Here is a 24831-nt window from a genome sequence, read left to right on the forward strand (position 1 = left end):
CCTCTGCCCGGCCGCCCCGTCTGGGAAGAAGTGAGGAGCCCCTCTGCCCTGCCACCCCGTCTGGGAAGTGAGGAGCGCCTCTGCCCTGCCGCCCCGTCCGGGAAGAAGTGAGGAGCGCCTCTGCCCGGCAGCCCCGTCCGGGAAGAAGTGAGGAGCGCCTCTGCCCGGCCGCCCCGTCTGGGAAGTGAGGAGCGCCTCTGCCCAGCCGCGCCGTCTGGGAAGTGAGGAGCGCCTCTGCCCGGCCGCGCCGTCTGGGAAGTGAGGAGCGCCTCTGCCCGGCCCCCGTCGTCTGGGAAGTGAGGAGCGCCTCTGCCCGGCCACCCGTCGTCTGGGAAGTGAGGAGCGGCACTGCCCGGCCACCCGTCGTCTGGGAAGTGAGGAGCGGCACTGCCCGGCCACCCGTCGTCTGGGAAGTGAGGAGCGCCTCTGCCCGGCACCCGTCGTCTGGGAAGTGAGGAGCGCCTCTGCCCGGCCACCCATCGTCTGGGAAGTGAGGAGCGCCTCTGCCCGGCCACCCCTCGTCTGGGAAGTGAGGAGCGCCTCTGCCCGGCCGCCCCGTCTGGGAAGTGAGGAGCGCCTCTGCCCGGCCGCCCCGTCTGGGAAATGAGGAGCGCCTCTGCCCGGCCGCCCCGTCTGGGAAGAAGTGAGGAGCCCCTCTGCCCGGCTGCCCCATCTGGGAAGTGAGGAGCGCCTCTGCCCTGCCGCCCCGTCCGGGAAGAAGTGAGGAGCGCCCCTGCCCGGCCGCCCTGTCCGGGAAGAAGTGAGGAGCGCCTCTGCCCGGCCGCCCCTTCTCGGAAGTGAGGAGCGCCTCTGCCCGGCCGCCCCGTCCGGGAAGAAGTGAGGAGCGCCTCTGCCCGTCCGGCCCGTCTGGGAAGTGAGGAGCGCCTCTGCCCGGCCGCCCCGTCTGGGAAGTGAGGAGCGCCTCTGCCCAGCCGCCCTGTCTGGGAAGTGAGGAGCGCCTCTGCCCGGCCACCCGTCGTCTGGGAAGCGAGGAGCGCCTCTGCCCGGCCACCCCGTCCGGGAAGAAGTGAGGAGCGCCTCTGCCCGGCCACCCCGTCCGGGAAGAAGTGAGGAGCGTCTCTGCCCGGCCGCCCCGTCTGGGAAGTGAGGAGCGCCTCTGCCCGGCCGCCCCGTCTGGGAAGAAGTGAGGAGCCCCTGTGCCCGGCCGCCCCGTCTGGGAAGTGAGGAGCGCCTCTGCCCTGCCGCCCCGTCCGGGAAGAAGTGAGGAGCGCCTCTGTCCGGCCGCCCCGTCTGGGAAGCGAGGAGCTCCTCTGCCCGGCCGCCCCATCTGGGAAGCGAGGACCGCCTCTGCCCGGCCGCCCCGTCTGGGAAGCGAGGAGCGCCTCTGCCCGGCCGCCCCGTCTGGGAAGTGAGGAGCGCCTCTGCCCGGCTGCCTCGTCTGGGAAGTGAGGAGCGCCTCTGCCCGGCCGCCCCGTCTGGGAAGTGAGGAGCGCCTCTGCCCGGCCGCCCCGTCTGGGAAGTGAGGAGCGCCTCTGCCCGGCCACCCGTCGTCTGGGAAGTGAGGAGCGCCTCTGCCCGGCCACCCGTCGTCTGGGAAGTGAGGAGCGCCTCTGCCCGGCCACCCCTCGTCTGGGAAGTGAGGAGCGCCTCTGCCCGACCACCCATCGTCTGGGAAGTGAGGAGCGCCTCTGCCCGGCCACCCATCGTCTGGGAAGTGAGGAGCGCCTCTGCCCGGCCACCCCGTCCGGGAAGAAGTGAGGAGCGCCTCTGCCCGGCCGCCCCATCTGGGAAGTGAGGAGCGCCTCGGCCCTGCCGCCCCGTCCGGGAAGAAGTGAGGAGCGCCTGTGCCCGGCCGCCCTGTCCGGGAAGAAGTGAGGAGCGCCTCTGCCCGGCCGCCCCTTCTGGGAAGTGAGGAGCGCCTCTGCCCAGCCGCCCAGTCCGGGAAGAAGTGAGGAGCACCTCTGCCCGGCCACCCCGTCCGGGAAGAAGTGAGGAGCGCCTCTGTCCGGCCGCCCCGTCTGGGAAGTGAGGAGCGCCTCTGCGCGGCCGCCCCGTCTGGGAAGAAGTGAGGAGCCCCTGTGCCCGGCCGCCCCGTCTGGGAAGTGAGGAGCGCCTCTGCCCTGCCGCCCCGTCCGGGAAGAAGTGAGGAGCGCCTCTGCCCGGCCGCCCCGTCCGGGAAGAAGTGAGGAGCACCTCTGCCCGGCCGCCCCGTCCGGGAAGAAGTGAGGAGCGCCTCTGCCCGGCCGCCCCGTCTGGGAAGTGAGGAGCACCTCTGCCCGGCCACCCCGTCCGGGAAGAAGTGAGGAGCGCCTCTGTCCGGCCGCCCCGTCTGGGAAGTGAGGAGCGCCTCTGCGCGGCCGCCCCGTCTGGGAAGAAGTGAGGAGCCCCTGTGCCCGGCCGCCCCGTCTGGGAAGTGAGGAGCGCCTCTGCCCTGCCGCCCCGTCCGGGAAGAAGTGAGGAGCGCCTCTGCCCGGCCGCCCCGTCCGGGAAGAAGTGAGGAGCACCTCTGCCCGGCCGCCCCGTCCGGGAAGAAGTGAGGAGCGCCTCTGCCCGGCCGCCCCGTCTGGGAAGTGAGGAGCGCCTCTGCCCGGCCGCCCCGTCCGGGAAGAAGTGAGGAGTGCCTCTGCCCGGCCGCCCCGTCTGGGAAAAAGTGAGGAGCGCCTCTGCATGGCCGCCCCGTCTGGGAAGAAGTGAGGAGCGCCTCTGCCCGGCCGCCCCGTCTGGGAAGTGAGGAGCGCCTCTGCCCGGCCGCCGCGTCTGGGAAGTGAGGAGCGCCTCTGCCCGGCCACCCTGTCTGGGAAGTGAGGAGCCCCTCTGCCCGGCCACCCATCGTCTGGGAAGTGAGGAGCGCCTCTGCCCGGCCGCCCCGTCTGGGAAGTGAGGAGCGCCTCTGCCCGGCCGCCCCATCTGGGAAGTGAGGAGCGCCTCTGCCCGGCCACCCATCGTCTGGGAAGTGAGGAGCGCCTCTGCCCGGCCGCCCCGTCTGGGAAGAAGTGAGGAGCCCCTCTGCCCGGCCGCCCCTTCTGGGAAGTGAGGAGCGCCTCTGCCCTGCCGCCCCGTCCGGGAAGAAGTGAGGAGCACCTCTGCCCGGCCGCCCCGTCCGGGAAGAAGTGAGGAGCGCCTCTGCCCGGCCGCCCCATCTGGGAAGTGAGGAGCGCCTCTGCCCGGCCGCCCCGTCTGGGAAGTGAGGAGCGCCTCTGCCCGGCCGCCCCGTCTGGGAAGTGAGGAGCCCCTCTGCCCGGCCACCCGTCGTCTGGGAAGTGAGGAGCGCCTCTGCCCGGCCACCCGTCGTCTGGGAAGTGAGGAGCGGCACTGCCCGGCCACCCGTCGTCTGGGAAGTGAGGAGCGCCTCTGCCCGGCCGCCCCATCTGGGAAGTGAGGAGCGCCTCTGCCCGGCCACCCATCGTCTGGGAAGTGAGGAGCGCCTCTGCCCGGCCGCCCCGTCTGGGAAGAAGTGAGGAGCCCCTCTGCCCGGCCGCCCCTTCTGGGAAGTGAGGAGCGCCTCTGCCCTGCCGCCCCGTCCGGGAAGAAGTGAGGAGCACCTCTGCCTGGCCGCCCCGTCCGGGAAGAAGTGAGGAGCGCCTCTGCCCGGCCGCCCCATCTGGGAAGTGAGGAGCGCCTCTGCCCGGCCGCCCCGTCTGGGAAGTGAGGAGCGCCTCTGCCCGGCCGCCCCGTCTGGGAAGTGAGGAGCCCCTCTGCCCGGCCACCCGTCGTCTGGGAAGTGAGGAGCGCCTCTGCCCGGCCACCCGTCGTCTGGGAAGTGAGGAGCGGCACTGCCCGGCCACCCGTCGTCTGGGAAGTGAGGAGCGCCTCTGCCCGGCCCCCCCTCTGGGAAGTGAGGAGCGCCTCTGCCCGGCCGCCCCGTCTGGAAAGTGAGGAGCGCCTCTGCCCGGCCGCCCCGTGCGGGAAGAAGTGAGGAGCGCCTCTGCCCGGCTGCCCCGTCCGGGAAGAAGTGAGGAGCGCCTCTGCCCGGCCGCCCCGTCTGGGAAGAAGTGAGGAGCGCCTCTGCCCGGCCACCCATTGTCTGGGAAGTGAGGAGCGCCTCTGCCCGACCGCCCCGTCTGGGAGGTCTACCACGGAGGCCAGAAGCAATGTGGGGGCTGGACATGGTGGCTCACGCCTGTGGTCCCGGCACTCTCGGGGGCCGAGGTGGGTTGATCACTTCAGGCTAGGAGTTCGAGACCAGTCTGGCCAACATGGCAAAACATATGAAAAATACAACAGACAAACCAACCAACCAATCCAGTGACAACAAAACAGGTCTACCCTGGACTGATACTCTAATTTTTTCTATTTTCCTCCCTTTCTGATCCTTTGTCCCACTTCCTTTTTCTTCCTCTTCCTTCTCCTTCTTCTTTGTCAAATAGAGGATTGAGTTATTATCACTGATCCATATAAAGTCCCTCTCTCATTTATTTTCTTTAATTCCCACTCCCCATTTCTATTCCCCATCTTCCCATGTGCAACCTCCCTAATATGTTTGATACGCATCTTTTTGTTTGTATGTATTTTTAGAAAATGTTTATTGTTTTGTGTGCAAAAAATTAATTAAAAAAATGATAAATTAAAAAAAAAAGAAATCTCTCCTGAGCTCCAGATCATTGTATTCAACGTCCAGCTGGGTATCTCCACTTGGATATCCCATAGTCACCTCAAAGTTAATATGTCCAAAACTCAACTCATCATCTTTTCAATAAAATCTGTATTCCGTAACCCAGGAAGTGGTACTACCATCTACCCAATTCTCCAGCTTAAACTTCTTCCTCTCATCCATTACCTCCCCCAATCAGTCACCAAGTCCTGTATATTCTCCTCAGTCTATCTTTTTCTCTCCATTCCCATTACCAATGTGTTAATCAGGTTCTTAGCACTTTCTAACTGCTTAAAAGATTACAAACTGGTGTTTCTGTTTGTAATTTGGATTAATCTCTGTAGCCTCCCCACTGCTTCTAATCATTCTAAAACATATGTCTAATCAAACCACATCATTGCTTAAAATCCCTCAATGATTTCTCATAACTTTAAGATAAAGGTAAGCCTGAGCAATATAGTGAGAACTTCTCTCTACAAAAATTTAAAAATTAGGCCAGGCGTGGTGGCTCATGACTATAATCCCAGCACTTTGGGAGGCTGAGGCAGGTGGATCACCTGAGGTCAGGAGTTTGAGACCAGCCTGACCAACATGGTGAAACCCCGTCTCTACTAAAAATATAAAAAGTAGCCGGGCGTACTGGCACATGCCTGTAATCCCAGCTACTCAGGAGGCTGAGGCAGAAGAATTGCTTGAACCGGGAGGTGGAGGTTGCAGTGAGCCGAGATCGCGCTGCTGCACTCAAGCCTAGGGGACAGAGCGAGACTTCGTCTCAAAAAAAAAAAAAAAAATTTTTTTTTCATTTAGCTGGGCATGGTGGTGCATGCCTGTAGTCCCAGCTACTAGGGAGGCTGAGGTGGGAGGATTGCTTGAGCCCAGGAGGCAGAGGTTACAGTGAGCCAAGATTGCACAACTGTACTTCAGCCTGGGTGACAGAGCAAGATCCTAAGAAAAAAAAAAAGGTAAATTTCTTAGTACAGACCACTTGGTATAGAGCATTTCCTATTTGTCTAGAAGTGGCTCCCAAATTTCCACCCAAGCATATTTTGCTTCAGCTATAAAGATCTTAGGGTTCCCTAAATATTCCATGCTATTTCATGGTTTCTGGTCCTCAATGGTGCAATTTCCTCTTCTGTCCAACCTTTTTTTTTTTGAGATCGAGTCTCACACTCTGTCGTCCAGGCTGGAGTGCAGTAGCACCATCTCGGCTCACTGCAACCTCCACCTGCTGGGTTCAAGCGATTCTACTGTCTCAGCCTCCCGAGTAGCTGGGATTACAGGTGCCTGCCACCGTGCCTGGCTAATTTTTGTATTTTTAGTAGAGACTGGGTTTCGCCATGTTGGCCAGGCTGGTCTCAAACTCAACCTCAGGTGATCCTCCCTCCTTGACCTCCCAAAGTGCTGGGATTACAGGTGTGAGCCACCGTGCCCAGCCCAACTTCTTTATTTAGTTAGCTCCTACTCATCCTCCCAGATTTAGTTTGCATCATACAAGGAAATGACATGTGATACACCTCACAAAATTTATACCTTTCTTGGATGAGCCCTTGAATTCTTGGCTGGATTGACGAAATAAAGAGATAAGCCTTATCCTATAGGATTTGAGAGCAGAAAGTGACAACGTGGGGTTTAAATTTTATAAAATTACTATGAAATCAGTTTGGGAGAACCACGTCTCAATATGAGGCAATAGCCCAGTGCAATAACTTACCATTTCAATTTGCTTTACATTGTTACTTGCTCCACGTCCCTCTTTTCTTTTCTTATCCTTGCTACCACGTGCTTAACACCTTCCAAATTAAAAAAAAAAAAAAAGGTAATCTAATCCTTGCCTCAAGCTCTGTTTTCTAGAAGACTTTGGCTACGACAGGCATAGAGTTTAACCCCAGTTTACCAATCAGGAACAATTTCTGTACTTATGTTTCAGCTACTAGGGAAACAGACTTCCTTTTTTCCCCACAATGGACACAAATCCGAAAGGCTTTCATGGTCCTGGGAGCTACTAGCAGTGGAAGAGGAGGGAGGCTGCCGGATATGGAGCAAACACAGGAGAAACAGATCCAAGAAATGGAAAGAGAAAACCGCTTGACTCAAGGGTTCATAATGTACCATATCCGAAGCTGCCTTCTTTTAGCAGAAGCATGCCCCAGTCATTCATGCTTAGCTCATTCTCACCCCCCACAACTTCCTAGCCTAGGGCGACCTCCTCCTGCTTTCTCCGACTAAAAATGCCCCTTTCAATTGCCAGAAATTGGAGTTTGACTCAAGAGTGAGGCTGATTGTCATATAAGGAATAGAAGATTCTCAAATACTGAATATTGTCAATGGAGTTCTCTTGAGTTTGTAAAGAGTATGCCAATTATTGCCCCTATACCTGTGAGGAACACAATTTGAGCAAGATAAATTCTCTTCCTTTAAGGCTCTGATACTCTAGAGCAGCACTGTACAACAGAAATATAATGTAAGCCACAACACAAATGCAAACATATGTCATTTTAAATTTTCTAGCAGCTACATTAATACAACAAAAAACAGCAAATAAAATTAATTTTTTTTTTTAAGTCAGAGTCACTCTGTTGCCCAGGCTGGAGTGCAGTAGTGTAGTCTTGGCTCACTGCAACCTCCGCCTCCTGGGTTCAAGTGATTCTCGTGCCTCAGCCTCCTGAGTAGCTGGGACTACAGGCACATGCCACTATGCCTGGCTCATTTTTGTATTTTTAGTAGAGATGGGGTTTTGCCATGTTGGCCAGGCTGGTCTTGAAATCCTGATCTCAGGTGATCCACCCACCTTGGCCTCCCATAGTGCTGGAATTACAGGCATGAGCCACCACACCCAGCTTAATTTTAAAATGTTTTATTTAACTCAGTTTTATTAGTCTGTTCTCATGCTGCTAATAAAGACATACCCGAGACTGGGTAATTTATAAAGAAAGAGGTTTAATGGACTCACCATTGCACAAGGCTGGAGAGGCCTCACAATCATGGCGGGAGGCAAAGGAAGAGCAGGCATGTCTTACGTGGCAGCAGGCAAGAAGCTTGTATAGGGGAACTCCCCTTTATAAAACCATCAGATATTGTAAGACTTATTCACTATCACGGGAACAGCACAGGAAAAACTCGCCCCCATGATTCAATTGCCTACCACTGGGTCCCTCCCATGACACATGGGGATTATTAAAATTCAAGGTGAGATTTGGGTGGAAGCATAGAGCCAAACCATATCATCAGTATATCCAAAACATTATCATCACAAAATTTAATCAATGTAAACATTATTAGTGAGTTATTTAACCTTTTTTTTGTATTCAGTCTTCAAAGTGCTTGTAAATTTTATAATTATAGCACATTTCATTTTGGACTAGCCACATTTCAAGTCTTCAAGAGCCACATATGATTAGTGGCTACTGTATTGGACAGTGCAGCTCTGGGAGTAATCACATAAAGACTTACTCTGATATATGGCAGACTGTAGTCAGTACAATGTTAGGGGTACAATCCTGTGCTCCAAAAGACCAAGGAGGGAAGAATGGACACAGAGGAAAATGGGCCATTTGTGTCTAACAGTATTTTGATGGTTACAGACCTGGAGATGAAGAACCAAATCAGTGACTTTTGCATACAGGTGGGCCTTAAGGACTCAGACTTCCTAGGATAGCCTTTTGGGGAAAAGGGCATTCTTTTCTCAGTTTTGAGACCCACAGTCTTTAGGCCGAAAGTTTTGGGGAATATGGTACTATGTTTTGGATATTTATTTTCCCCACAAATTCCATGACTGTTTCTAAACCTCTTCTGCTTCACTCTACCCAGTGTCATTGCCCCTCAGACTCCATCTGAAGAGTGGTCCATGTGTGAAGGGGCTGGGGAGGGGTTTTCCTGGCATTCAGTTTACATCTCAAGTAAGAAAGGTTATGTTGGGGAAGAGGCAGAAAGTTTTTGTAGCCTCAATCCAGAAATGCCTTCTCATATCTCAATGGATTAAAAAGCATTTCCTCAATGATATGGTTTGGTTGTGTCCCAACCCAAATCTCATCTTGAAGTGTAGCTCCCCTAATTCCCACAGATCATGGAGGAGGTACCTGGTAGGAGGTAATTGAATCATGGGGGCAGGTCTTTCCCATGCTGTTCTCGTGATAGTAAGTCTCACAAGATCTGATGGTTTTGTTTTGTTTCGTTTTTGTTTTTGAGATGGAATTTCACTCTTGTTGCCCAGGCTGGAGTGCAGTGGCATGATCTCAGCTCACTGCAACCTCTGCCTCCCGGGTTCAAGTGATTCTCCTGCCTCAGCCTCCCGAATAGCTGGGATTACAGGCGTCTGCCACCATGCTTAATTTTTTGTATTTTTAGTAAAGATAGGGTTTCACCATGTTGGCCAGGCTGGTCTTGAACTCCTGACCTTAGGTGATCCACCAGCCATGGCCTCCCAAAGTGCTGGGATTACAGGCGTGAGGCACCACACCCAGCTGACCTGATGGTTTTATAAAGGTTTGTTCCCCTGCACATGTTCTCTCTTGCCTGCCACCATGTAAGAGGTGACTTTGCTCCTCCTTCACCTTCCTCCATGATTGTGAGGCCTCTCCTGCCATGTGGAGCTGTGAGTCAATTAAATCTCTTTCCTTTATAAATTACCCAGTCTCAGGTATGTCTTTATTAGCAGCATGAGAACAGACTATTTAATACACTCAAATTCCGTATTTCTTTTTTTTTTTTTTTTTTTTTTTTTGAGACAAGAGTCTCGGTCAGCCACCCAGGCTGGAGTGCCGTGGCATGATCTTGGCTCACTGCAACCACCATCTCCCAGTTTCAAGCGATTCTCCCATCTCAGCTTCCCGAGTAGCTAGGATTACAGGCACCTGCCATCATGCCCGGCTAATTTTTGTATTTTAGTAGAGACAGGGTTTCACCATGTTGGTCAGGCTGGTCTTGAACTCCTGACTTTAGGTGATCCGCCCGCCTCGGCCTCCCAAAGTGCCAGGATTACAGGCGAGAGCCACCGTGCCTGGCCTCAACTTACATATTTCTAAGAAAAAGAACATTTTCCTACATAAGCACAAAATCATTATGACACTCAGGAGACCTATAATTGATTAATAATATTATCTAAAACACAAGTCACTTCAAAATTTTCCCAACTGACACACCAGAGTAGCTGGGACTACAGGCACATATCACCACCCCCAGCTAATTTTTGTATTTTTTGTAGAAATGTGTTTTCACCATGTTACCCCAGCTGGTTTCTGAACTGAGCTCAAGGGATCCACCCACTTCAGCCTCCCAGAGTGCTAGGATTACAAATGTGTGAGCCACTGCACTCAGCCTGTAGTTGTCTTAATTTAATTTTTCTTTCTTTCTTTCTCTTTCTTTTTTTTTTCTCTCTCTCATTCTTTACTCTTTTTTTTTTTTTTTTTTTTTTTTTTTTGAGACAGAGTCTCACTGTATCACCAGGCTGGAGTGCAGTGGCCTGATCTCGGCTCACTGCAAACTCCACCTCCCAGGTTCAAGTGATTCTCCTGCCTCAGCCTCCCAAGTAGCTGAGATTACAGGCACCTGCCACCACACTTGGCTAATTTTTTGTATTTTTACTAGAAACGGGGTTTCACTATGTTGGCCAGGCTGGTCTCAACTCCTGACCTCAAGTGATCTCCCCACCTGGGCCTCCCAAAGTGTTGGTATTACAGGCATGAGCCACCATGCCTGGCCAATTTAATGTTTTTCTATTTTTGTTTTAAAATATTTACCTATTCTGAAGTCCAAAGATATTTTCCTATATTATACTCTGAAGGCTTTATAGTTTAGGATTTCACATTTAGGTCTTAATCGAGCTGGAATTGATTTTTGTGATGAAATGAGAGATAGAGGTCCTGTTTTTTGCTTTTTTTTTTTTTTTTTTTTTTGAGACGGAGTGTCCCTCTGTTGCCCAGGCTGGAGTGCAATGGTGTGATCTCAGCTCACTGCAACCTCCGCCTCCCAGTTCAAGTGATTCTCCTGCTTCAGCCTCCCAAGTAGCTGGGACTACAGGTGTGTGCCACCACACCCAGATAATTTTTGTACTTTTTAGTAGAGACAGGGTTTCACCATGTTGGCCAAGATGGTCTCGATCTCTTAACCTCGTGATCCGCCCGCCTCGGCCTCCCAAAGTGCTGGGATTACAGGCGTGAGCCACCGTGCCCGGCCTTCATATTGTCATAGAGCCTTCATTGAATAAGACCATCTTTTCTCCATGGCTGTATGATGCCACCTTTGTCATAAATCCAGTTTTCAAGTATGCGTGATAAACCGTAAAGAAAAGCAAAGAGTCAAGTATCTGCTTTTGGTAAAATAAATAAATAAAAGAAAAGCAAAGTGTCATAAAAGTCGGGTTAGTGGTTTTCTCAGGAAGTGTATCTGCAAAGAACCTGACACTATTCTTTTTTCGCTCTAATGACTTGGCTGTTCATAATAATTATACTTATCTTTGCTTTATATTTCAGAATAAAATTGTGTTATATTTATCAATAAAAGGTTAAAAGTAAGCAAACAACAAAAAAACAAATATATTGATGAGGGGAGCGCCAGCATCTCTCAAAAGTGAGTTCGTGGTTTTGCTCTTACTGGAAAAGCTGGCGGGAGGTTCTAAGGTGGGGATGCTGAATCCACGGATGGCCAAGCAGAGACTCGGCACTTCACCGGGGGCAGGGACGGGCCCAGACCTTGCTCGGACTGTCCAGGTGGTAACTGGGAGACCTCGCCAGAGAGGGAACTTAAGGTCAGCTGCGCCCGGAATTAAACGACCCACAGAAAGCGGCGCAAACAGAGGGACTGACCTGCTTTAGCGAGCTCCCAAAGCCTGCTCTCACATAAGCAGCACTCTCCTCCGCCCACAGAGACAGATTCCTGCTCCAGCCGCAGCCTCGCGAGGTAGGCGGCGCCGCGAAGACCTCTGGGAAGGCGGTCCGTGAGCAGCCGCGGGGCACTCTGGGACTGGGCTCTGGGCGGCCTTTTTGAGAGTGGCGGGTAGACTGTGTAGTCCGCTCCGGCAGCGTGCTCTGCCCGGCTTCATCAGTCTCCTCGCCGGGAGCGTCCGGGAGCAGCTCCGAGGCCGCGGCGAAACCAGGTGGAGTCCGAGGTTCGGAGGAGTATCCGAGGTTAGAGGAAGGCCGGAGAATGGGCTGGGAGGCTGCGTTTCGGAGCCTAGGGTTCTGTACCTGCGATTGCCGCGTCCCCCTCCCTTGGTGGGCGCGGCTCCCTGGAAGCGGCTCGTCTCGTCTTCCCCCACAGGCCGGGTTCCCGTTGTGGACCTTCGCCCTCGGAACACAGTGCTGTTGGCCGGGACTCCTTCCCGAGGTGTACGGCTCCCTGCTCTCATTCCTGGCTCTGCCAGAACTGTAGGAAGTGCGCAGTACACTTTAGGGCATGCATGGCACTCCCTGGGAGACAGTGTTTTAGGGCCAGAGGAAAGATCTCCCCTGAAGGCAAACGCCCGCTGAGCCCAGAAGTCCGGGCCGCACTGAACAAGTCAGGATGTTGCCATCGGCAATTCTGCAGAAGGCAGGAACCCATCAGAGAGAAAGAGCCGCTGTCATAAGGTCTCTTGCTTGAGCTGCTGGGTTGAGAATGGAGCTGGAAGAGGGAACTGATCTCGGAGCTCCTTGGGGACCTTGGTTATGTTTGACCCTTTTACTTTCAGGGAGCAGGGATTGGATCAAGTCACTGCATCTAGAGTACGGGGGAAGCGAAGAAATCATGGAGAGAGTTTGCCCCAGGAGAGAGGCGAGCGTTATGTAACCTAGGATCTGGGGTGGGTAACAGTCTGTGCAGTGTCAGTCTGAGAGGAGAAGACACCCAACGTGAGGGAATGGTCAGGTAAGAAAGGACCAGAAGTTCCGGTTCTACCATAGCAAGGACCTAAGTTGCTAATTTAGGTTCTTTAATGCAGACCTGGTCTTTCAGAACTTCTTTCTCTTCCCTAGCCTTGTCATTTCAGCATTCTGGCCTTCCCTATGAGGAGGAAGATCAACTAAGTCACAGGTGAATAGATGTTTCTTCTAAAGTTTCATCTCCTTTGTCAGGGGGAATCGATACACTCTCTCATCTCTTCCTTGGGGAAAAAGAAAGGAGATCTGTCTTTATCGAGTGCTAATATGTGTACTATATATATTTAGTGCTCAGCAGCTACATCTGGCTGGTGGATATAGAAATAAAGTTTCCTTATTGAAATTATTTAAAGCACGTTTACAGTTTATAACACTTGTGCAAATGTACAGCTTCTGTGTTTTGTTACTATTGAAATATCCTGTAAAGCAATAATTTTATAGGATACTCTATAAGCAAAAGTCTTACTATTGTATTATTTTTATTCATTGCAGATAACTTTTCTTCTAGCTATGTTTTCTTTCATTAGTGACATTTAGACTATTTAAAAATCAGCTAAACACAACCACAACTGATATTAATGACGTTTTCAGGGCATCACTTCTTACGCTTTGACATAGGAGTTGGTGCATTCACCTTATTTCACTGCTTATTAGAATAGCAAAAAGGAGACATTTAGTTCATAGCTATCTCTGTCAGCTTAAATTCTATGTCAAATTATTTATTTTCCTGGCACTCAAAGTCAAACACCAGTAGACTGGTTGTATCTTGTTTTGCTTACTTTCTATGCAGGTTAGATATGTGGGGTTAGGAGGAAGGCTTAAAAAAAGTATCTTCATAAGATAATTTGCCTAGTTTCTTTTTTCCTTTTTTTTTTTTTTTGAGACGGAGTCTCGCTCTGTTGCCCAGGCTGGAGCACAGTGGTGTGATCTCAGCTCACTGCAAGCTCCGTCTCCTGGGTTCACGCCAGTCTCCTGCCTCAGCTTCCCAAGCACCTTGGACTATAGGCGCCCGCCACCATGCCCAGCTAATTTTTTGTACTTTTAGTAGAGACGGGGTTTCACCGTGTTAGTTAGGATGGTCTCAATCTCCTGATCTCGTGATCCGCCCGCCTTGCCCTCCCAAAGTGCTGGGATTACAGGCGTGAACCACCACGCCTGGCCGCCTCGTTTTTTAAGATTAAAAAATACTTGAAAGACAAAACAATCAAACATAATGTGTGGTCTTTGTTTCCTGGATTAAAGAAAAGCTATCTAGGACATTTTGAGGACAGTTGGGGAAATTCACATATGAACTGGAATGTTAAGGAATTACTAATTTTGTTAGATGTGATAATGTAGTTATGAGGAGAATGTCATTTGGAAGACAGTATTGTGGTTATGAAGAAGAATGCCATTTGGAAATGTATGCTGAACCATTTAGATTTTAAAGTGTTATTATGATGTCTGTAATTTACCTTAAAATAGTTCAGCCAAAACAAAAAAGTACACACACAAGAAGTAAATACAGCAAAATGTCAACAGTTGTTCATCTACGTGGTGTGGACATGGGTATTCGTTGTTTTATTCTTTCTACTTCTCTGTATGTTTGAAAACATTTTTTTTTTTTTTTTTTTTTGAGATGGAGTCTTCACTGTGTCACCCAGGCTGGAGTGCAGTGGTGTTATCTCAGTTCACTGCAACCTCCACTTCCTAGGTTCAAGCGATTTTCCTGCCTCAACCTCCCGAGTAGCTGGGATTACAGGTGCCCGCCACTACACTTGGCTAATTTTTTGTATTTTTAGTTTCACCATGAGGTGTATTTTTAGTTTCACCGTGTTGGCCAGGCTGGTCTCAAACTCCCGACCCCAGGTGATCCACCTGCCTCGGCCTCCCAAAGTGCTGGGATTACAGGCTTTAGCCACTGTACCCGGCCTTGAAAATCTTTATAGTAAAAAGTTGAAAGAAAAAAAGAGTACAGTACCCATCCCCATCCCACAGTAGGGTAGTGAGATATTGGATGTAAAACACTTGGCTCAGTGTCTGGCACACAAAAAATAACCGCACAATAACTATTCTTTATTATAGCAGTAAATTTTGAGTTTTTAATAATGCTCTAATAGGTAGATTTTTTTCCCACTATAAGCTAGTTTCTTGGGAGGGAGAAAATAAATGTAATGGGAAACCCCAGTTTAGTGACAGACACCAATTTCTGTAATATTAACAGGATAATTTATGAAGTCAAGCTACTAATTTCCATGTGTCACTGTAACATCCTCTTATTATTTCATGCATTAATTTGTGTTATTATTTCATGCATTAATTTGTGTTAGACGATATTTATTTGTATTTATATATAGTTGATATTTTAATTTTGCCATACTAGGTTCCTTGAACTGCATTTAAAAACAGTTATTGCAGAGCTGCTTTTTCTCAAGGAACAGTTTGTAGTTGAGGTTCATTTTGCTCGTCAAGGACTTTGTATCAAGGGAATTGTAGAAGGTGGCCCATGGTAAACTTCTCAAACATTGTTCCTACATTTACAAAGATGTATATTCACTTAAAATAATGAAATACTCTTTCAAGTCAATAGAATTTTGCAGCAGAAAAGGCAAACCTTAAATCTCCTTTTTTTTTTTTTTTTCTTGAGACAGAGTCTTGCCCTGTCACCCAGGCTGGAGTGCAGTGGTGCAGTCTCGGCTCACTGCAACCTCCATCTCCCTGTTCAAGCAATTCTGCTGCCTCAGCCTCCTAGTAGCTGGGAATACAGGTGTGTGCCACCATACTGGCTAATTTTTGTATTTTTAGTAGAGATGGGGTTTCAACACGTTAGCCAGGCTGGTCTTGAACTCCTCACCTCAAGTGATCTGCCCGCCTTGGCCTTCCAAAGTGCTGGGATTACAGGCGTGAGTCACCTGCCCGGCCTCAAAGCTCTTTTTATATCTGAAGAAACTGCGGCCAAGAAAGGTGATTTGCTCAAAGTCACATACAGTATGTTAGTGGAAGATCCAGGAATAAAACTATTTTTCCACTTAAAAAATTCTGCAGTGGCTCACGCCTGTAATCCCAGCACTTTGGGAGGCTAAAGTGGATGGATCATGAGGTCAGGAGATCAAGACCATCCTGGCTAACACAGTGAAACCCCATCTCTACTAAAAATACAAAAAATTAGCCAGGCGTGGTGGCGGACGCCTGTAGTCCCAGCTACTCAGGAGGCTGAGGCAGGAGAATGGTGTGAACCCAGGAGGCGGAGCTTGCAGTGAGGTGAGATCGTGCCACTGCACTCCAGCCTGGGTGACAGAGAGAGACTCCATCTCAAAAAAAAAAAAAAAAAAAAATTCTGCTAAGCGATACATATGGATTATATAAGGAACTCTATAGCAATACGTACCTGTACTGTAACTCTATGGCATTACTAATTGGTCATAAATAAACTGGCTTTTTAAAAGAATGTAAATAAATAATTTGTCATGATTTTGTTTTTATCTCACTGAAATTTGAAAGTGCTTTTGAGAAAGTTTTTATTTGAACAATGCATTTCTTTAACATGTTATGCAGGGCCCTTCTAGCCCAATCCAGAGCTGTGCCATGGCAGAGACAAGAGAAGAGGAGACAGTGTCAGCAGAAGCCTCAGGGTTCTCAGACTTGAGTGACTCAGAGCTCCTGGAGTTTCTGGACCTAGAAGATGCCCAAGAGTCAAAGGCTTTAGTTAACACGCCTGGCCCATCTTCTGAATCCCTTGGGAAGGATGACAAACCCATAAGCTTACAAAACTGGAAAAGAGGATTGGATATCTTATCACCCATGAAGAGATTCCACCTTAAATATTTATATGTCACTGACCTGGCTACTCAGAACTGGTGTGAACTGCAAACAGCATATGGGAAGGAGCTTCCTGGTTTCTTGGCACCTGAGAAGGCAGCTGTGTTGGATACTGGTGCCAGCATACACCTAGCTAGAGAACTAGAACTTCATGATCTTGTGACTGTCCCAGTCACCACTAAAGAAGATGCTTGGGCAATTAAGTTTCTGAACATACTTTTGCTGATTCCTACCCTGCAGTCAGAAGGGCACATCAGAGAGTTTCCAGTGTTTGGGGAAGTGGAGGGTGTACTTCTTGTTGGAGTGATCGATGAGCTGCACTATACAGCCAAGGGGGAACTGGAGCTGGTGGAACTCAAGACACGCAGGCGCCCTATGCTCCCTCTGGAAGCTCAGAAGAAGAAAGATTGTTTTCAAGTCAGCCTATATAAATATATCTTTGATGCCATGGTACAAGGAAAAGTGACCCCTGCTAGCCTAATCCACCACACAAAGTTGTGTCTGGAAAAGCCACTGGGGCCATCAGTGCTGAGGCATGCCCAGCAGGGAGGCTTCTCTGTGAAGTCTTTGGGTGACCTCATGGAACTGGTCTTCTTGTCTCTAACACTGTCAGATCTCCCAGTTATTGATATCTTGAAGATTGAGTATATCTACCAAGAGACTGCCACTTTGCTGGGTACTGAGATTGTAGCCTTTGAAGAGAAGGACGTGAGAGCCAAGGTGCAGCATTATATGGCCTACTGGATGGGCCACCGAGAGCCCCAGGGAGTTGACGTGGAGGAGGCTTGGAAGTGCCGGACATGTACCTATGCAGACATTTGTGAGTGGAGAAAGGGCAGTGGAGTGCTCAGCTCTACACTGGCGCCCCAAGTCAAAAACGCCAAATGAATAGAAGGTATGCTTTCAAGAATGTTGATCCTTCCTGCTCCTGCTGTACCTAAGCAAAAGAGGACCAGTCTCTGAGCTTGGCTTTTATGGAGAGTGTTCTTATTTTGGTTCTTTTTTTTATTTCCACAACCTCTAACCACATTCAGTCCAGGAGCAAGGCTCAGGGATGAGTGGGAGAGATGGGTTATACTGTCCCTGGAGCTTCATCATGATTGCCTAAGAAGACAGATGCTCATCATGGCTGGAATGAAGGTATCCTTCAGTAAACATTGCTTTCCTAAGAAAATTCTTCAGTTTCTAATAAGTCATCCCTATTTTTATCTTGATCAAGGCTTTCTACAGTTACATCATAAAATGAAATGCTGTCCAGGACAGTTGAACTGATGGTTTTTTCATAATTGCAGTCCTTCAAAGATGACCACCATACATAGTTGTGTACGTGTTATTCCAAGCCTTTAAATACATACATAAACATATTTTTGAATCAGAATGAGCAGACCAAAACATAAACATAATAAATATTCTCAAAGAGACAAGGGAAGATGAAGTAGAAACAGGAAGTCATAAATATTAGATATGAAAAACATAATACATGGCTGGGTGTGGTGGCACATGCCTGTAATCCCAGCACTTTGGGAAGCTGAGATGGGTGGATCACCTGAGGTCAGGAGTTCAAGACCAGCCTGACTAATATGGTGAAAGCCCGTCTCTACTAAAAATACAAAAATTAGCCTGGGGTGGTGGCGTGCACCTGTAGTCCCAGCTACTTGGGAGGCGGAGAGAGGAGAATAGCTTGAACCTGAGAGGCAGAGGTTACAGTGAGCTGAGATCATGCCACTGCACTCCAGCCTGGGCAACAGAGTGAGACTCTGTCTTTAAAAAAAAAAAAAAAGAAAGAAATAATACATGAAGTAACATGTAACACTCACATATTACAATCCAGCAGTAGCAGTCCTGGGTATATGCTGGAAGAAACATACATGTACAATAGAAAATGTGAACACGAATATACTTTGTAGCACGTTCACGATAGCAAAAGCCTAGAAGCTACCCAGGTGCCCATCAGCAGAAGAGTGGATAATGTACAGTAGCCAAAACAAATGAGCTACAGTGACATAAAACAATATGCATGAATATTAGCAGCACAACATTAGGTGAAAAAAGTCCTAAAAATTACATACAGCATGATACCCTTTTTATAAGGTGAAAAATAACATTTAAAGGAAAATGTAAAGGTAATGGAGAGGAATCCCAATGCATCTTAGAAGGCAGTGGAGCTCTTAACTACAAACATCATCAAAGAAGCTAGAGGAAGGAATGATACGGACGTCACCTGGAAGATAAGGACTTGTTTGTGGTGACACTACTGGAGAATTTGCAGAAGTCAATGCATGGGGAGGGCAATTGGCAGGGGTAGAGTTTCTGTATTAATGGAACGTTAAGAGCCAACAGAGCATGGTGAATGTTGTTAGTATGATTCCATGTTATACATGAGCTGGTAAATCCTGGACATCTGTAGGAGATAAGGTAGGTTGTCTCTGGAGGCCCTTCACATACTCTTCTTATGGACCCTGGAATCTTATGATGACTCTTTACTGAGTGACTCTTATGGCCGGGCACTGTGCTAAGCACATTATAATTAAATCTGTATCCATTATCTCCAGTGAGGGAACTGAGGCCTAGAAGGGTTATATAATTTTCTCAGCTGGGTGTGGTAGCTCACACCTGTAATCTTAGTACTTTAGGAGGGCAAGGTAGGAAGATCACTTGAGGACAGGAGTCCAAGACCAGCCTGGGCAACATAGCAAGATCCCATCTCAGAAAAAAAAAAAAGCCAGGCATGGTGATGCATCCCTGTAGTCCTAGCTACTTGGCAGGCTGAGGCAGGAGGATCACTTGAACCCAAGAATTCAAGGTTACAGTGAGCTATGATCATGCAACTGCAAAAAAAAAAAAAAAGTTTCCAGGGTTCCACTGTTTGAAAGTGGTAGACTCCAGGCTAGATATGTCTGACTGCAGTGCTTATGCTCGCAATCATGCTATTAAAGTTTTCTTGTTGAACCTCCTGGACTGTATGTTATTATAGGCCCTAGTAAGTTTAGAGTTAAATGAACCTAAATTCACTGGACCTATGGGATAAACGGTATTAAGCTAATAGTCTTCAAGAAAAGAAATTTCTCAAGTTCTATAGCATCATCTTAGTTATACTAGAAGTTTTAAGAACAGGAAAAAGGGCTGGGCGCGGTGGCTCGCCTGTAATCCCAACACTTTGGGAGGCTGAGGTGGGCGAATCATCTGAGGTCAGGAGTTGAAGACCAGCCTGGCCAACATGGTGAAACCCCATCTCTACTAAAAACACAAAAATTAGCTGGGTGTGGTGGTACACGCTTGTAATCCAAGCTACTTGGGAGGCTCAGGCAGGAGAATCACTTGAACCCAGAAGGCAGAGGTTGCAGTGACTGAGATCACACCACTGCACTCCAGCCTGGGCGACAGTAAAACTCTGTCTCAAAAAAAAAAAAAAAGAAAAAATTTGCCGGGTGCGGTGGCTCACGCCTGTAATCCCAGCACTTTGGGAGGCCGAGGTAGGCGGATCACCAGGTCAGGAGATCAAGACCATCCTGGCTAACACGGTGAAACCCTCTCTCCACTAAAAATACAAAAAATTAGCTGGGCGAGGTTGCAGGCGCCCGTAGTTGCAGCTACTCTGGAGGCTGAGGCAGGAGAATGGCATGAACCCAGGATGCAGAGCTTGCAGTGAGCCGAGATTGCACCATTGCACTCCAGCCTAGGCGACAGAGCGAGACTCCGTCTCAAAAAAAAAAAAAAAAAAAAATTTGTTTTCAGATACTGATATTACTGAGAATTCAGTAATTCCTTGAGACTTCAAATCCTTATTTTAAAGTTAACATCTTCTGGTTATAACCTTAGGGTTTCTCATAAGTTGAGACATCTTTACTTGGGACCACCCCAGGATCACTGCTTACGAATGTTTGTGCCCCCTCAAATTAGTATGTTGAAATCCAGACCCTCAATATGGTAGTATTAAGAGGTGGGCCTTTGGGAGGTGATTAGGTAATGCGGGAACAGCCCCCATGAATGGGATTGGTGCCCTTATAAAAGAGTTCCAAGGGAACTCTTAGTCTTTCCATCATGTGAGGACACAGAAGGCGCCTCCAAAACTATGAGAAATACATTTTTGTTGTTTATAAGCCGCTCAGTTTGTGGTATTTTGTTATAGCATCTCGAGTGACTAAGACAAACACTGATGCTGTTTTCTATAACAAATACCTTCCTGATTCAGCCTTTGCATGTCTAATAATGTCATCTCTCACTTATGAATTCTGCCTAACATGTCTGAACTCCAAATTACAGCCCTGTTGGATGTTTGTTTAGTGAGTAGATAAAAGAAAAGAGATGTCACAACAAAGCTATTTCTTGATTTTTAAAAAATTGCTTTCTGGGCCAGGAAATGAGTTGAATACCTTAATTGGGATTAGGATCAATTGTTTATAATAGAAATCACCAAAACAATAGTGGTTAAACAAAACAGAAATGTATTTCTCACTTAAAAGAAGCCCAACTATAGTTAGTTCAGGACTGGTGTGGCACCCTGTGATGTCAAGAGCCCAGATTCCTTCCCTCTTGTTTCTCTGACATAAACATGTATCTTCTTCATAGTCCAAAATAGCTGCCCAAAATCCAGTCACCCATTACACATTCAGCATAAAGTTGGAATAGCAGAAAGGCACCCTTTTATGGACACTTTTAAAATGTGTACTACTACTTTCACTTACAGCCCACTGGCCAAAATTTGGTCACTTTGTCATAGCTAGCTGCAAGAAAGGTTGGGATATGTAGTTTTTATTCTCACTAAGCATATGCCCTGACCAAAACTAAATTCTATGACTGCAAAAAAAAGGGAGAATGGAGAGAGGATTTGGAGAAAATAGCAGCATAGAAAGCACCAGAAATCTGTCTCCCGGCCTAGACAGCAGCTGCATTGGCAGAATCTATCTGATGTAACTATTTTGGAATCTGGAGTCTATTGAAATTTTGCAGCTTCCAGGGGAAGATGACAAATTGTAGTCAATTTTGGTCAATTTCAACTCAGGATGGTAGTAACTTCCAGTTCCTCACCCCTCAGTCCTATGGCGACAGCTGTGCACATATTTCTGGAGCAGTTTACACACAGCTTGATTTTTCCCTCCTTCATTTTTCTCTTTTAACCCCTTTTGGGAGCAAGACATTGAAGACTAGGACATTCAAAAGCAACTGCATATATGGGGAAACTAGAAAATCACCATGTATGCTGAGGGGAGGTGCAGGATTAGAAAAGGCCTGAGTAGAAAAGTTTATATTTCGTGCTGATTCTTGGGACAGACACAGCCTAAACAATGAAAGAAATAGAAACCCTGAGGAATGAGGAAAATCTGATATCCAGAGTTACCGCATTAGATTAAAATGTCTAGTTTTTGGCTGGGCATGGTGGCTCACTCCTGTAATCCCAGTGCTTTGGGAGGCCAAGGTGGGTGGGTTGCTTGAGGTCAGGAGTTCAAGACCAGCCTGGCCAACATGGCTAAACCGTGTCTCTACTAAAAATACAAAAATTAGTGGGGTGTGGTGGTTCTGAGGTTTTGGGACTCAGACTGGCTTCCTTACTCCTCAGCTTGCAGATGGCCTATCTTGGGACTTTACCTTTTGATCATGTGAGTCAATACTCCTTAATAAACTCTCTTTCATATATACATCTATCCTATTCTGTCCCTCTAGAGAACCCTGACTAATACACTGGATGATAGCACATCTGTTTACAGCATGGATGACTATTTTAAGCCCACTGTTGAGACCTACTGCTCAGAAAAAAAGATTCCTTTCAAACTGTTACTGCTCATTGATAGTATACCTGTTCATCCAAGACTTCTGATGGAGATACATAAGGAGATTATTGTTTTCATGCCTTCTAACACAACCTCCACTCTGCAGCCCATGGATCAAGGAGTCATTTTGAATTTCAAGTGTTGTTATTTAAGAAATATATTTCATAAGGCTGTAGCTGCCATCATAGAGATTCCTCTGATGGATTTGGGCAAAGTAAATTGAAAACCTGCTGAAAAGGAGTCGCCATTTTAGATGCCATTAAGAATGTTGATATTTGGTGGCTCACGCCTGTAATCCCAGCACTTTGGGAGGCCAAGGTGGGTGGATCACAAGGTCAGGAGATCAAGACCATCCTGGCTAACGTGATGAAACCCCGTCTTTACTAAAAATACAAAAAGTTAGCCGGGCATGGTGGCAGGCGCCTGTAGTCCCAGCTAATCGGGAGGCTGAGGCAGGAGAATGACGTGAACCCGGGAGGCGGAGCTTGCAGTGAGCCGAGATCGTGACACGGCACTCCAGGCTGGGCAACAGAGCGAGACTCCGTCTCAAAAAAAAAAAAAAAAAAGTGTTACCTTATCTTCAATTTTTTGCAAAAGTTTGAGAACTGGTATTGCTTCTTCTTTAAATGTTTGGTAGAATTAACTAAAAAACAACATTCTTAAAAAAAGAATGTTGATATTTTAACCTCCAACCAAGACAACTAGAATTAAAAGTGGAGCCTGAAGATGTGACTGAATTGCTGTAGTCTCATGATAAAACTTGAACAGATAAGGAGTTGCTTCTTATGGACAAACAAATAAAATGGTTTCTTGAGATGGAATCTGCTCCTGGTGAAGATGCTGTGAATATTGTTGAAATGGCAACAAAGGATTTACAATATTACATAAACTGAGTTGATAAAGCACTGGCAAATTTTGAGAAGACCAACTCAAATTTTGAAAAAAGTTCTACGGGGGTAAAGTGCTATCAAACAGCACTGCATAGTGCATGCTACAGAGAAATTTTTTTTTTTTTTTTTTTTTTTGAGACAGTTTTGTTCCTGTTGCCCAGGCTGGAGTGCAGTCCCAGCTCACTGCAACCTTTGCCTCCCCAGTTCAAGCGATTCTTCTGCCTCAGCCTCCTGAGCAGCTGGGATTACAGGCATGTGCCACCACACCCAGCTAATTTTGTATTTTTAGTAAAGATGGGGTTTCACCATGTTGGCCAGGCATGTCTCAAACTCCTGACCTCAGGTGATCCACCTGCCTTGGCCTCCCAAAGTGCTGAGATAACAGGCGTGAGCCACCGTGCCCAGCCTGAGAAATCTTTGTGAAAGGAAGAGTCAACCAATGGGGCAATCTTCATTGTTGTCTTATTTTAAGAAATTGCAAGGCTGAGCATAGTGGCTCATGCCTATAATCCCAGAACTTTGGGAGGCCAAAGTAGGAGGATTACTTGAGGCCAGTAGTTCACAACTAGCCTGGGAAACATAGTGAGACCCTGTCTGTACAAAAATTTAAAAATTAGATAGGTGTTGGTGGTGGACACCTCTAGTCCTAGCTACTAGGGAGGCTGACGGGGAGGATTGCTTGAGCCCAGAAGTTTGAGGCTGTAGTGAGCTATGATTATGCCACTGCACTCTAGCACCTGGGCGACAGAGTAAGACCCGCCTTAAAAAAAAAAAAAAAAAAAACAACTTTACAACTTACGGAACTAGAAAAAGAACAAGGCCAGGCGCAGTGGCTCATGCCTGTAATCCTACCACTTTGAGATTGTGAAGGTAGGAGCATCACTTGAAGCCAGTATTTCAAAACTCACCTGGGCAACCAAGCAAGACCTTGTCTCTACAAAAAATGCAAAAATTAACCAGGCATGGTGGTTTATGCCTATAGTCCCAGCTACTCAGGGGGCTGAGGCAGGAGAATCACTTGAGCCCAGGAGTTGCAGGCAGTGAGCTATGATCACGCCACTGCACTCCACGTAAGCAACAGAGCGAGACCCCATCTCTCAAATAAATAAATACTCAACCCAAAGTTATCAGAAGGAAGGAAATCATGAAGATAAGAGCAGAGATAAAATAATGAATAGAAAAACAATAGAGAAAAATCAATGAAACAAAAAGTAGTTCTTAACCAAAAACTTGCATAAGTGTATGCCAACAAATTGGATAAACTAAATGAAATGGACAAAATACTAGCAACATAAACATACTAAGCTAGGACTAAATCATGAAGAAAGGGAAATCTGGATAGACCTATATGTCAAAGCCATTTCATTGCACGTTGGTTACTTTCACAAGTCTGGTTAGATGGAATACACACAAAGCAAGTTAAATGCAGTGAATTTGTTACGTACAGTTAAGACATCAAGGGACAACAGAAGCCTAGGATTCAGGACAAGCCATCTGAAAGACTCAGGAAAGCTACCCAGGATGGATGGAGGCCTGTGTGTCATGTGCCCATGTGCGCTGCACCTGAGAGACCCCAGAAAGCTGCCCACCTCCCCGGGTTTTATTTATTTATTTATTTATTTTTGAGACATGGTCTTGCTCTGTCTCTCTGGGTTTTTTAAATTAATTAATTTATTTATTTTTGAGACATGGTCTCGCTCTGTCTCCCAGGTTGGAGTCCAGTGGTGTGATCTTGGGTCACTGCAACCTCTGCCTCCCAGGTTCAAGTGATTCTCATGCCTCAGCCTCCCAAGCACATGGGATTACAAGTACCCGCCATAACACCTGGCTAATTTTTGTATTTTTAGTACAGACGGGGTTTCACCATGTTGGTCAGGCTGGTCTCGAACTCCAAACCTCAAGTAATCCGCCCACCTTGGCCTCCCAAAGTGCTGGGATTACAAGCATGAGCCACCGTGCCTGGCCCCTCTGGG

General features: G+C 48.1%; 2 protein-coding genes across 5 annotated transcripts in view; one reads left to right on the forward strand and one right to left on the reverse strand.

Annotated features, from left to right (window-relative positions):
- The window catches only part of LOC115837507 (collagen alpha-1(I) chain-like), a gene marked incomplete at its 5' end in the record, with an annotated part of 4966 nt that extends 1570 nt beyond the window's left edge, over positions 1-3396 (reverse strand). The window contains 3 exons of the mRNA XM_030823180.1: positions 1321-1530; positions 2700-2886; positions 3311-3396. Coding sequence (XP_030679040.1) covers positions 1321-1530; positions 2700-2886; positions 3311-3396 — 483 coding nt within the window. The remainder of the gene's footprint in view (positions 1-1320; positions 1531-2699; positions 2887-3310) is intronic.
- Positions 3397-11483: 8087 nt separating this feature from the next.
- EXO5 (exonuclease 5) lies at positions 11484-17472 on the forward strand. 4 transcript variants are annotated; one of them, XM_030823562.1, is made up of 3 exons: positions 11484-11673; positions 12216-12391; positions 15937-17472. In XM_030823562.1, exon 3 carries the CDS (start codon positions 15967-15969, stop codon positions 17086-17088), a length of 1122 nt encoding a protein of 373 aa, XP_030679422.1. In that variant the 5' UTR covers positions 11484-11673; positions 12216-12391; positions 15937-15966; the 3' UTR covers positions 17089-17472. The 4 variants fall into 4 exon arrangements, with proteins under 4 accessions (XP_030679422.1, XP_003273379.2, XP_030679420.1 ...); XM_030823559.1 differs by having other exon boundaries at positions 11521-11673; positions 12216-12556; XM_003273331.3 differs by lacking the exon at positions 12216-12391 and having other exon boundaries at positions 11490-11673.
- The last annotated feature ends 7359 nt before the right edge of the window (positions 17473-24831 follow it).

The sequence above is a fragment of the Nomascus leucogenys genome, chromosome 12, assembly GCF_006542625.1.
Source record: "Nomascus leucogenys isolate Asia chromosome 12, Asia_NLE_v1, whole genome shotgun sequence".
Lineage (NCBI taxonomy): Eukaryota > Metazoa > Chordata > Mammalia > Primates > Hylobatidae > Nomascus > Nomascus leucogenys.